At 41.6% G+C, this 12,355-nt stretch overlaps 1 protein-coding gene across 1 annotated transcript in view; it reads right to left on the reverse strand.

The window, feature by feature from the left end:
* Positions 1-8,162: 8,162 nt before the first annotated feature.
* LOC122177588 (mitochondrial intermediate peptidase) overlaps positions 8,163-12,355 on the reverse strand; it is a 67,327-nt gene continuing 63,134 nt past the window's right edge. Inside the window, exon 19 of the mRNA XM_042867137.1 lies at positions 8,163-8,414. Coding sequence (XP_042723071.1) covers positions 8,320-8,414 — 95 coding nt within the window. The 3' untranslated portion in view covers positions 8,163-8,319. The remainder of the gene's footprint in view (positions 8,415-12,355) is intronic.

The following is a 12,355-nucleotide window of genomic DNA, read 5'->3' on the forward strand; positions in this document are numbered from 1 at the left end:
CTACAGACAGAGGCACATCAGCCCTGACAGACTTATCTAGGTCACCCAATTGGTCACCAGCTTGCCAAGACCTATGTACTTCCCATAGCAGTGTACCAAAAGGGCAGACACAAACACACTGGCTAAACAGACACAATTTACAATGGGAATGACAGCACTGGTTGCTTTCCAGGTGGGATTTCTCTTTAGGATAGGTCAGCCTGAACCTATAAGCATAGAATCGTTAAGGTTGGAAAAGGCCTCTACAATTACCTAGTCCAACTGTCCACCTACCACCACTACTGCCCACTCAGCTTTGGCCCTAAGTATTACATCTACAAGTTTCTCGCACATCCCCAGAGGCAGAGACTCCACCACTTCCCTGGGCAGTTTGTTCCATTGCCCAACCACATTTTTGGAGAAGTTTTTCCTAATGACGAACTTATCCTGGGGATTTCTTCTGAGCTGAGTATTCCTGGGCAGGGAGGACTCAAATCCTTTTCTGGATCCTGAAAGGAAAACAAAGAAAATATATTCGAAGGTAACCTAAAGGATTAACAAAATCAGATTTCAGGTCAGTGAAAGTGAAGGCAGCAACAGATTAAAAGGGAGGGCCCTAGAAGCAGCAGCTCAGGGGATTTGGCACGAGGGGGGCTTTTCTCCGACAGACAGGCAGGAAAGCAAAGCTTCTCACCCACTCAATCATTTACCCAGCATTTAGAGAGAGATGAAATAAGATTCTGGGATTGCAGCCAAACCACCAGCTCCACCTATGTATGTCTCCCACTTCCATGTGCGCAGTGCTGTCGCCGTTTCAGGCCTCAATGAAGCAGTTGTTTGTGTAGATCTCACCTCTAACAGCTCCCGGGAAAAGCCAGTGCCTTACTAATGTTGGCCCTTGAAAACTTCATCAGAGCACCAGGGCTAATGAAATGTAAACGTACGGTCTATTGCTTGGCTGAGAGCATGGATGAAGCCCCTTATGTGGGGAGCTGTAGCACCAAAAGGTCATCACTCCCCCCAGGTCTTCTGGCGAAGAGGAGTTCACAGCATGAGGGAATGCCTCCATCTCCTCTCTCCAAAGATCCATCAGCATCTTTACGACTTTTATCTCTTTGAAAGAATGGATTCAAAAAATATTGGAGGAAACTGAGGTAAAGCATGGCCGCATGTCCCATTTTTGCTGCAAACCAGCCTAAAAACCTAGGGGAGCAATGAAAAGGTAAGAGGAATGCTCAAAGGTCCTGTTTATTTAAACAAGGCCTGCCTTTCTGAACTAGTTACACAGAAACAACCTGTTATCTAGGATGTGGTGGCTGGAATTTGAAATGCTTTCAGTTGGCATAAAGGGTCCCGATAAAGAGAGAAAGAGCTGTGATAAGACTTGAGCTTTTACAGACTTTCAGGGTGGTTGGGGTTGGAAGGGACTTCTGGAGGTCACCTGGTCCAACCCCCTCCTGCAGGACACCCAGAGCTGGGTGCCCAGGAACGTGTCCAGAAGGGCAGCTGCATTGGTAGGTGATAGGCAGAAAAAAAACTGAATTTTCTTTTCTTTTTTTATTTTACAAAATTACAGAATTGCAGAGGTTGGAAGGGACCTCAAGAGATCATCGAGTCCAACCCCCTGCTAAACCAGCTTCCTTACTGCAGGTTGCCCAGGTAGGTGTCAAGACGAGTCTGCAGTGTCTCCATAGAAGGCGACTCCACAACCTCCCTGGGCAGCCTGTTCCAGTGCTCCGTCAGCTTCACTGTAAATAAGTTCTGCATGTTAGTATGGAACTTCTATGCTAATGTTTTAGGCCATTGCTCCTTGTTCCATGCTACACGCTACTGAGAAGAGCCTGGCCTCATCTATTTGCTTCTCACCTCCTTTCAGATATTTATGAACACCAAACAGATTTCTCCCCAATCTTTTTTTCCCCAGGCTGAACAGACCCAGGTTACTCAGCCTTTCCTCACATGGGAGATGAAGCAGATAAAGCTGGAGGTGAGAGAAACAAATGTGAAGCAGAAGAAGAAAAGAACAGGAATAAATCCAATGAAACACAGCCCTCAGAGCAGCTAGACTGGTACTCCTGAATGACCCAGAGAGAGACTTGGAAGACGGAATGACTTACTGATGGAGTGAGGAACTGTCAAGAGATTGGATGCTAAGTTAGCTATTTCCCTGTATTAAGCCCGCCAATATCCTTTTTACACATACATTTGAGTCAGCCAGAAACCAAATGCAGAAGAAGAATTAAGCAGATTACGTTGGAAAACAGATTACAAACCAAACAAACTACTAAAACCACCTTGTCCTGGGAATTTGGCTTAAAAACCCGATTGAATCAAAGATAACTAATTTGATTAAGTAGAACAAGTTATCTTAATCCCTATTTAAGAAAAACACCGCCAGCAAGCCAGCTCTGTGCTGAGCAGGCGACCCGCGGTGTTAGCTGGGTTCAGCAGAGCCGTACAGCAGACATGCAGTTCCCCTCTGCTCCAGGGACATGCTCAGCAGGCTGGCAGCAGGCCAGGCAAAGGCAAAAATTAACCTTATTTATTTTTCAAGTTATGGGAAAATAAGGAGGATGGCGAGGAAACAGGTCTGATCAGAAAGCCTCTGTGGTTAAAGACATCTCTTAACACAGGAGGCTTTTTTATGTTCTGCTTATTTGTTTTCCCGTCTCTGACAACTGAGCTGGGTTACAGATCCCAGAAGTACTGCCTCTGTCTCGAAGCATGCAATTACATCTCACATTCTTACGAAATTTGAAAGGTGACACGCTATCCCTTTTTCAACCCCATGGCGACAGTGCACTATTTGTGCAGCTGTTAAGAGGCAGCAAACTGCGACTTAAACTCTCACTTGTAATGAATGGGATTTACCACGGCTAGTATGAATCATTTTGATAACATGTATAATTAGTTTTATAGATGTTTTAGAGTGTTATAAAATTTGCCGTATCACTTGTACCCCCTAGGGCTCTCTTATAAAATGACTTTGCTATGACTGTATTCTTCTGGATGTGAAGAGAGGCATTTTAACATTCAAGTCAATTTTGCTGTCTTTCTTATTTCTAAAACCCATGGGAAGAAATGAGATCACTTTTCATTTCCTCCCATATGCTCAATGAGATGCCTCTGTGTGTCTAATCGCTGTCCTGAGCCCATCCTGCAGCTCAGCTCCTGGGAGCTAGGTACCTTCAAAGAGCCTCAGGAGAGAGTGCTCAACAGCCATAATAGTGCAGGTCCTTAACTTCAGTGGAACAGTGGAAATGTATTGTGGGTGAACACTTGGCTTCATGATAAGAAGGGCAAGGTGAGCTAGTTGGATTCCACCTTCAGGTTTGGGTACCATGGTCTGGCGAGGAAGGCCCATGGCACAGCCTGGCACTGGATGGCCTTTGAAGTCCCTTCCAACTCAAACCACTCCATGATTCTATGAGTCTGTGATTCAGTAGATACTAGGGTACGTAGCAGCATGTACTGTCAATGTGCCTGCACAACCCTGTGTTATGGGTTGCTGCATCCACCAAACACGGGCCAACAATCACAAATGCCAACTCAATAAACTACTACTGTTATCAGACGCAGCTGCCTACACCTCACTGGCAGCCGCTGTCCCACAGCACGCAACATCAGGCGGCTCTGACCAACTTGGCAGTGCTTTGCCTTCTCAGCAGGTGACTTTTGGGACAGTTCCTCCAAAGTCCCAGCTCTCCCACTCTTGCCTCCCACCAAGAGATTCACCTCAGGCTGCGTGGGCACGTGCCAGTTATGAGCAGGGTGGGAAGAATGTTCCACCTGCCATTTTGCCTTCTCTTTGACACTGTTAAAACCTCCAGGTCCTGGCCACGGCCCCAGCAGCTCCTCTCCTGCTCACAGAGGAGAAGTGGGGCATTCAGTGGTGGCTGAGGAGTAAAGGAAGGAATCAGAGGGACAGCTGCCAAAAGCCACTTCCTAAAACCTAAGACGTCCTGAAGATTAATTAAGAACACCTTCTGTAACCATTTTAATAGAGCTACATGATACTATTTATTAATGTATAAACTCAGTCACATGTGACAGACCGGAAAAAAATGAATGAAAAATGGAACCTTCAAAATAAGTTTGGTGCTCCCAGGTGCTTTGAATTTAAAGGATGCCTTTAAATTTGTATTCTGTCAGTTTATGTTCTGGAGCAAGAACTGCCATGAGCAGGGTGGTCCATCCTTTCAGTTACAAAGAACACCAGATGGTGAACTTCAGCCATCTGCAAGGTGCTCCATAGGCTACAGGCTTACAGGCAACTGTATGGCAGCAGAAATCCCACTAACATTCCCCTGTCTTTGAAACTACAGACCAGCAAAGCACCAAACAGATCTTTATCAGCACTTTGCTTCTGGTTTAAGCATTTTGGTTTTAACAGATTTTTTGGATACTTCCTGTGAATAACAAGCTGCAGTGATTTCCTACACCTCCAGAGCTGCTCTTCAGGAGCCATGGGGGGAAGAGCAGCCACAGAAACGTGAAAGACAAACAAATCTCAGCCGGGGCAGATCAGAAGGGCCGCTGTTGTCCTGCCGTGCTGATTTATACAGCCTTATCTTTTATCTCCTCCCCTCGCCCCCAGCACACCAGCAGTGCTCCCACGGTGCTTCTCACCGGGAAACCCGTGAGTTCACTTTCTGCAGTTGTTCATTTTAGGCTCTCAAGTTGTCTTCTCATTTTAATGTAATATTCCTCTTTTGGCGTACAGCAAATATGCCAGGGTAAAGCACTCACTTGAACATGTTCCCAACACCATGTAAATAAATCCCTGGCTCTGGGAAAAGAAAATCTCCACAACTTTGCCCAGAAGCACTCTGAAATGCCATATGCGCAGAGCCTCCCACTTAACAAGCAGCAAGGAAGCACTTTGGCTCCCACTGCTTTTCCAGCTCTCATCAACCCTTTCATAGCCACAAAGCTGTGAGCAGGACGGCAACCCAGCGAGCGGTCCTTCCAAAAACTCCATCTATAGCCCCCAGGACCAGGAAAGATGACTGCCCACTTGGAACTGAGGCTCTGGGGCTTCTGTGAATTAACCCGAACTCTGGCATGTTTCTGAGGAAAACTGTCCAGTTTGGATGGACATGTCTCATGCTGATCAACCAGCACAGTCCTTTGCATGTGTTGCAGTGCTCAGTTGTTCCTGCTGTCAAAAAAGAAAACTAGGGAGTAAATGTGTCTAATCTCACCTATCAGCTCATTAGACTCTTATTCACAAAACCAATGTTCAACCTTTCAAACTCTGTAACACGATTTAGGTATTTTAATCATCTGGTAATCTGTAATACATCCTTGCTGAGCCATCAACACTACTGTTACGGTGATTCACACTCTTCACTTACAGCTCACTATCATCCATGGTACTAAGCTCCATTACTTTGATGACATTCCTTGTTAATTTTGCACGCTGATTTATACTTGACCCACGGTACAAGGTGCTACTCGACATCTTAGAATCAGTATTTTATCAACATGTAGCTTGAGTTCTTCCACCTGGCTTTTCACTGCACACAAAGCAGAAATCTTCCTGAACACCTTTTTGTTAGCAACAGTGCTGTAACTTCCACATTAGACTGTGAATACACGTGGAAGAAACACTCCCCAATGTAGTCTCCCTGCTTCTAACCCAGACGTCATTTTGCTTCTGCATCAACTATTTTTCATGCTTGGTTTCTAACTTATGTTCAACATTTCCTTGCTCTATTTCCATTCCCTTCCCTGCCTTCTTTACTCAGCTGCCACACCAGTTGCATTTACTCCACCAGAAAGCAATTATTAGGTGTTATTTCAGTCTACAGTAGGTGAATCAGGAAAACAATCACATCCAATATGAAAAAAAGCACAGCTGACACCTTGGACTATCAAATGTAATCCATGTGTGCTTCTTCCGATATATCTTAATTGCATGTTATTATCTCCAAATTGCATAAGGCTATAATTTTCTCTAAAGATGTTTGCTACTTATTTTCTATAGCAGCTGAAATCTAAATAATAGTATGCTTTCAGATTAAAAGCAAGACACAGAGTTACACGGAATGGCTCTAAAGCTGCTTTTAGGCAGCCAGTTCAGCAGCCCCATTGGGAACATCAGGAATGCTGGAAAAGGGCTGCAGTGGTTTTTACATTTAAGAATTTAACACAAGCACATTTAAGAAGAGCTACGCTGCCGGTCACAAGAGAGATCTCACGTTACTGAAGGCACACATATTTGCTGAAAAATAAGAGTCTCTCCAAAGAAAAAAAAAGAATAAGAAAAAAAAAAAAGAAAGAAAAAAGCATCAGACATTTGAACAGCTGGAAGCATTTTCAGAAACTACGAAACAGGAGAAAAAAAAATCATTTAGAATAATATTTCCCTTTCTGTAGTAAGCATCGTAGCGGTGATACAATAGGCTCTCCAGAGGCTTAATGATGTCTACTGTTCAATGCTCAGAGGATATTTTGTAAAACAAAAATCAGTGGCGTCCACACCATTTCTTCACAAAAAAACCCTGAAACTGTCATTTGGAGTTACATTTCTTCTCCTATCAGCTCCCATCTTTGCCAAATGTCCCCAAATCCCACAGCTATGAAGCTGTGACAACAAGCTAAAGTCCACTTCACTCTGGAAAAAGACAAAGTTTTCTTCATTTCTTTGTCTGCATGGATTCCAGTATGAGGAAGATGTTGTTTGCTGCCACTCTGACAAGAGCTTGCAAGGACTGCTATTTACAGGAGGATCTCATGAGAGAGCAAATTAAGGAAGCAACAGAGGCCACAGGCATAAACCAATGACTACTGTGTACATTTTGATAAAGTATGTAAATTATACAATCAACATCAGTTTCTTTCAAATTAAAACCTACGGGCAATCTCTTAATTTAAAATGCTCTTATTCCACCAATAGTCATGTTCTATTTTCTTTACAGTAATGCTCCAAGGTTCGTGTTAGCATTAGGATTTCCTTTTCCTAAGTTCTTTTTGTCTCAGTGAATCTTTTAACACATGCCAACTCCAGATAAACATTATTGGCTGTTTGCTTAGTACAAAAAAAATGCAACTAACACAAAACTCCCTTGGTGACACCCTTTAATTCCCACACTTCTACTGAATATAAGATGCTGCTAAGCTTACATTCACAAGTTATTGTTTCCTCTTGAGAACTACCATCTTCACAAGGTGTTTTCACTCCTGTCTAAAATTAAATGTATTTCTTTATAGGGAAATACCCACCTCACTTGTTACACTCTTTCCTCTTAGGATCCAAGAGCAGCTGCAGAACGCAGTCAGTCAGACACAACATGGAGGCTTAATTGTGGCACATCTGAAAATAGGTCTGTTTGCCTACAGTCAAAACATATCTAAAAATGTCCAAAATCAGATCTAATAGAATGGCAGTGCTAATCACAAAAGATAAATCCCCCCTATGGAAAAACAAAGGGAAAAGATGGCAAGAGAGTGTAAGTTATAAAAAAATATCTGACAGCACAAATTCTGTTAAAAAATGGGCCCCGACCACCTGAACAAGTCTCATCTTTACTGGTCTCTTCCCAGACATTCATTTTTCTTCCTCTTAGGTGTCTGTATCTTTATTTTCACTTTTATTTTTACTTATTTTTATACTGACTGGATCATCATAGCACGACTACTTTCCATGTCATCTTTCACTGCGAAGCACTTACAAGCTTCCTCTTCTACTCCGCTGCCTCTTTCTCATGTTGCGCGGTATTTCTTTCCCCCTCATCCTAACATTTTCCTTCACACACCCGTTTAACCACAGCTTTTCTTCTTCCATCTTTTTGTTTCCTCTCTTAGATACTTCCTAATTTTCAATTGCAATTTACAGCTTTCTTTCAGGTTTCTCTTCTCCACTGCAAACATAATTTGCTTTTCCCCAATTCAGAAGCACCACAAGGAATAAAAGATTTTAAAGAATATCCATTGCCATGTAAGAAGGACCCATGCAACCAGTTCTGGGTGACATTTGATGGTTATGTGCTAACACTATGCTAACACTAAACCAGTGCATGTAATGAAAGATGCCACTCCACCAACCCTGAGGATGAGTTCACTTCCCTCTTACCCATCTGCTGCTACAAGATCAGATTTTCTAACAGTATGTACTGGAGTATTTATTGTCTCAAATTCTGTGCTTAAGGAATGGAAAGCCATCATCTTCATAAACAAAATCACATCATCCAATAAAATTTTTTATTCCTGTTCCACCAACGTGAATATTGAAACACATACAAGTGTTTACCAAGAAGCAAAACCAGTCACAACAACATTGTAAACACAATTATAAAGATATATGTTATCTCCCATTAAAGAATACAGTTCAATACTTCACGAGTCTGTGATAAACGTTTCGAAGTCCTGGTCTAAGTCTGAAACAAGGGCATCCACAAAATCTTCAACTGAAGGTGACTTCTGAAGCATACCTGTAAAACCAAGACAACAGACTCAGCATTATCACTTGGTATCACTTTAAAAGCTTTGCCAACAATCAAGTTATTAAAATTAGCTAGCTTTTATTGTCGCAATATGACAGAGAGCTATCTTTTTGTGCTTGTGTGTGTCAAGAAACAAATGCAATTATAATGCATAGGGAGTAGCTGATTGTATCAAGTAGCCTGGTACATGTTATCACAGAACTGACAGGGATCAAGATCGTGAACACTTTTTTATCGCTACGATCTTCCTTAGGCTGTGAATTGTATCTCTTGTAAAGGAAGGCAATCAAAACACAAGCTAAAGCAGTCACTTCCAAAAGACTGGGAGAAATCAGGGATCGGGAAGGATCTGAATCCTTATCAGCTGAGTCTCCAGATTGACACAGCCAGAGAAAAACAATGGTTTTTTTTCAGTGTTACACACCTTAAACGTTTAATTTAATATTTAAAGTACAAACATCTCTGAAATATTACACAAGGCGTGAAACATATCCAAGCATGTATTTTCAGTGTGCTGCAGTTTTAGCTCTGGTTGGTTGGTTGGTGGTTTATTTTTTACAGTAGAGGGATTTACCCTTTTATCAGGAATATTCATTAGTAGGTATGCTCCTTGTATCACATGGCTACAGAATAACAGACAGGGAAATTAGAACAAGAAACAACCACACACAAGTATTTTGTCAGGTAGCTCTATGAGCAGAACAACCAAAAATCTCACACCTTCCTCCCCAGAATCCCAGCTTTCATAAAGCATGAGAATCTCATTTAAATTATTTTCAGATGTTTCTTCATAACAAATACTAAATTAGTGCTGAATCTTCTCACTGCTCTTAATATTTTTGAAATTATATATGAAAATTTACTGCATTACCAAAGCAGGGAAGAAAAACAATATGGCTGCCAAATAATGTAAAATTTAATCTTCATGCTACTTTGAAGTGTTCTGTTCTTTCTGACAACTGCCAACGTAAATATAACCTTGTTCTACCCTTTCTGATCACTATACCTACTGTACATAATTTTGTGCTCTTTTCACATCCTCTACAATATTTGCTTTCAGTGGAAATTATAATTGCCTGCTGCTAAAAGACCGGAATCTTTTACTAAAGCACAATTATTCAAAACCCACCAGGAAACAGACCGGCTAGACATAATTTTGGGTGAGCAACTAAAAGAAGGAATTTTCTTGCTGAGACCTCACAGAATCCCATTTCAATCTGATTTAAACACATTGCATGTGTCAACACAAGCTGCCATGGCCCAGGAGATAATAGTGAGCACTCAAAGGAAAACAAATCTCATACTACATGTAGATTGACTGAAATGCTGTTAGGTGATGTTTGCATGAAGATATTTTCAAAATGAAGGAGAACAGAATTAATACTTTGAAGTTCATGGTAAACTTGTAATCTACTGTTAGTAAAATTGCTGTGGAATTTCTTCTCGTTCACAGTGGAAACAGAAGCAGATGTGTTCCAACAGCAGCTACTAAGCCACACTCCCCTGAGAGCCCACTGCAGACTGACTCCCAGGTTGCTGATGGGGGTGGCTGGGAGATACCCCTATTTGCTCTGTAACACCCTTAGAAAAATTCCCTCAGACAAACAGTTTAAACCCTCAGTGTTTTCCTGCAGTTTGCTCAGAAGTGCAGTTTGCTCAGAAATGCCTTAAGGAGGCGACTCAGATGGCAGCCCACTGGAAGATGCACTGTCATGCATGACCAGAGGAGCTTCATCTTTCAGGGAGATGCAGTCTGGTTCCAACACTTTAAATTATTTCACCTTTTTTTTGGCCTCATTTTATCTCAGGCATTTACATCTGAACAAACTGGCACTACTTCTAGAGACAGTAAGAAGAACTTCAGAAAGGAAACTCTGCTGGTTATATAAAATACAGAAATGTGAAGTTAGGTGAAATGATTTCTTTCCTGGAGGTATTTGAGAGATCTGTGGACACGGCACTAAGGGACACAGTTTCAACACGGTTTGGACTTGGTGATCTTTTTCTTGATTCTGTGTACCCTCCAATTTTTAAGATGCTCTACAAAGGAACTGTTTTTTCTGTAGCCAGTGTGTTATATGCTATCAGGTATCAGCGGGACAGGATGACAGTCTAGACCACATTTTTTCTTAAAGTATAAAACCAGCCACAATGGATACAATAACCTTCACCTCTGCAAGCTCCAAAATACAAAACCTTCAGCTACTGAGTTTATAAAAACCAGCCTGGCTAAATGATATTTAGCTAATTCTTTTGACATTCTAAATTTATTTTGCTGCAGACCACTCTTAAAACACTGATTGTTAGTATGTCACAGAAGAAGAAAGACAATCAGTACAACACTCAGTTATGAGGTTTGGGAAGAGACCGATGCTGTTATTATCTTTAAGTAGATTTAATGTTCCTCCTGTAGAACAATAGTGAATCATAAAAAACCATTCCATCCTTGGGTGTTATGAAATGAATAAAAGAAACAATTAACTACAATACTCTCAGATGTTCTTTAGTGCAGCTGACTACAGTCTTAGCAGATCTATCTCAAAACTTGGTACAAACTACATTTGTTTACTCTCCACATGGTTTATATCAAATATGTAGCAGAATTCAGTTTTTTTTTCTGGCAACAGAGATGTCAAATGACCTCCTAGCCCACGCTTCCAACTGTTGATAATGCAAACAGATTTCAGATTTCATGCATTAGCAATGCTGTTTTCCCATCACTGACATCAAAAGCAAACACTAGAAAAATTTGCTTTTGAAGGAGAAGGATGAATTGTAACTGAGGTCATCCCTGAAGAACTTCTGTAGTAAAACAAGCATGCCCTTATGAAATAAATAACTATAGTTTTTAGAATAGACAACTCCGAAAGAAACAGATACTGATGCAATTTTCATGTTTTAACCTCTTACACTACCCAGCTGTCCTACGAGTTGTCATGTCTTCCTTTAAACCCCACTAAAATATATCAAAGTAGGAACAGTACGTACTCAGCCCTTCAGTCTAATGATTTAGTAATGTATCCATAAGGTCTGATGGCTGCAGTTTTAAAACATAGGAGTGTGTTTTATCCATTCAGACCAACTCCTGTTTCAGCTCAGTCTCTCCCAAGCCTAAGGCAACTGCACAGCTTATCTTCTCTGCTTTGAAGTTGTCTTTCACATTACACCACTGTGGTTAACCACACCCTTTTGAGAGCTGGTTAGCTATAACCTACAATCACTGGAAGTTGGGAGAAGAATAAAGCCTGTGGCAGAATTTGGCCTATGCCCCTTTGGAACATCAATTATTTTGAGTCCGTGTACTTTGAGTAAACATATGTTACCACTACATCACCTTTACGATTTATGCATAGATTTGATACTTTCAAAGGGCCATACAAGCATTATCTGAAGATCTTTACAGCCTCTTCAAATCATAATTATTCCACCAAGTACAATTAGAGGCATAGAAAAACAAATTTTCAGACTGCATCGGAGCAAACTCATGTTTATTTACAGATTTAGGTGGTCTGATTACTATGCACGAACACAACTGAGAATGACTGTCTGCAATACGATGCAGAATTAATCAGTGAAGAATACAACTGCATGTGGGTTTTGCACATGGGCTTCTTCACAAACCTGAAGGGCAATGTGACTCCAGCAAAACTGCAGGAGAAGCACGCTCCAGAGTCTGTTCCATGCTCTCAGCTCCAAAATCACCCAGCCCTGTACTTTCCACACTGCAATTCAATTTCTGCCAATGCACCTGGGTTTCTTTCCAGCTGGGGAGTGCCAAGGGAGAGGGGGAGGGATGGTGCACACCTGAAGCTTGTTCAAACCTGCGACCAGACCTGGAAGAGACCTGAATTCCCTGTCTTTGAGGGAGTTTGGAATCCCTAATGCCATGTAATCCTATGAAGAAGAGCTATGCGGATATCCCACACAAA

Source organism: Lagopus leucura, unplaced genomic scaffold, assembly GCF_019238085.1.
Source record: "Lagopus leucura isolate 7727_CA_CO unplaced genomic scaffold, USGS_WTPT01 Super-Scaffold_100001, whole genome shotgun sequence".
NCBI classification, from domain to species: Eukaryota; Metazoa; Chordata; class Aves; order Galliformes; family Phasianidae; genus Lagopus; species Lagopus leucura.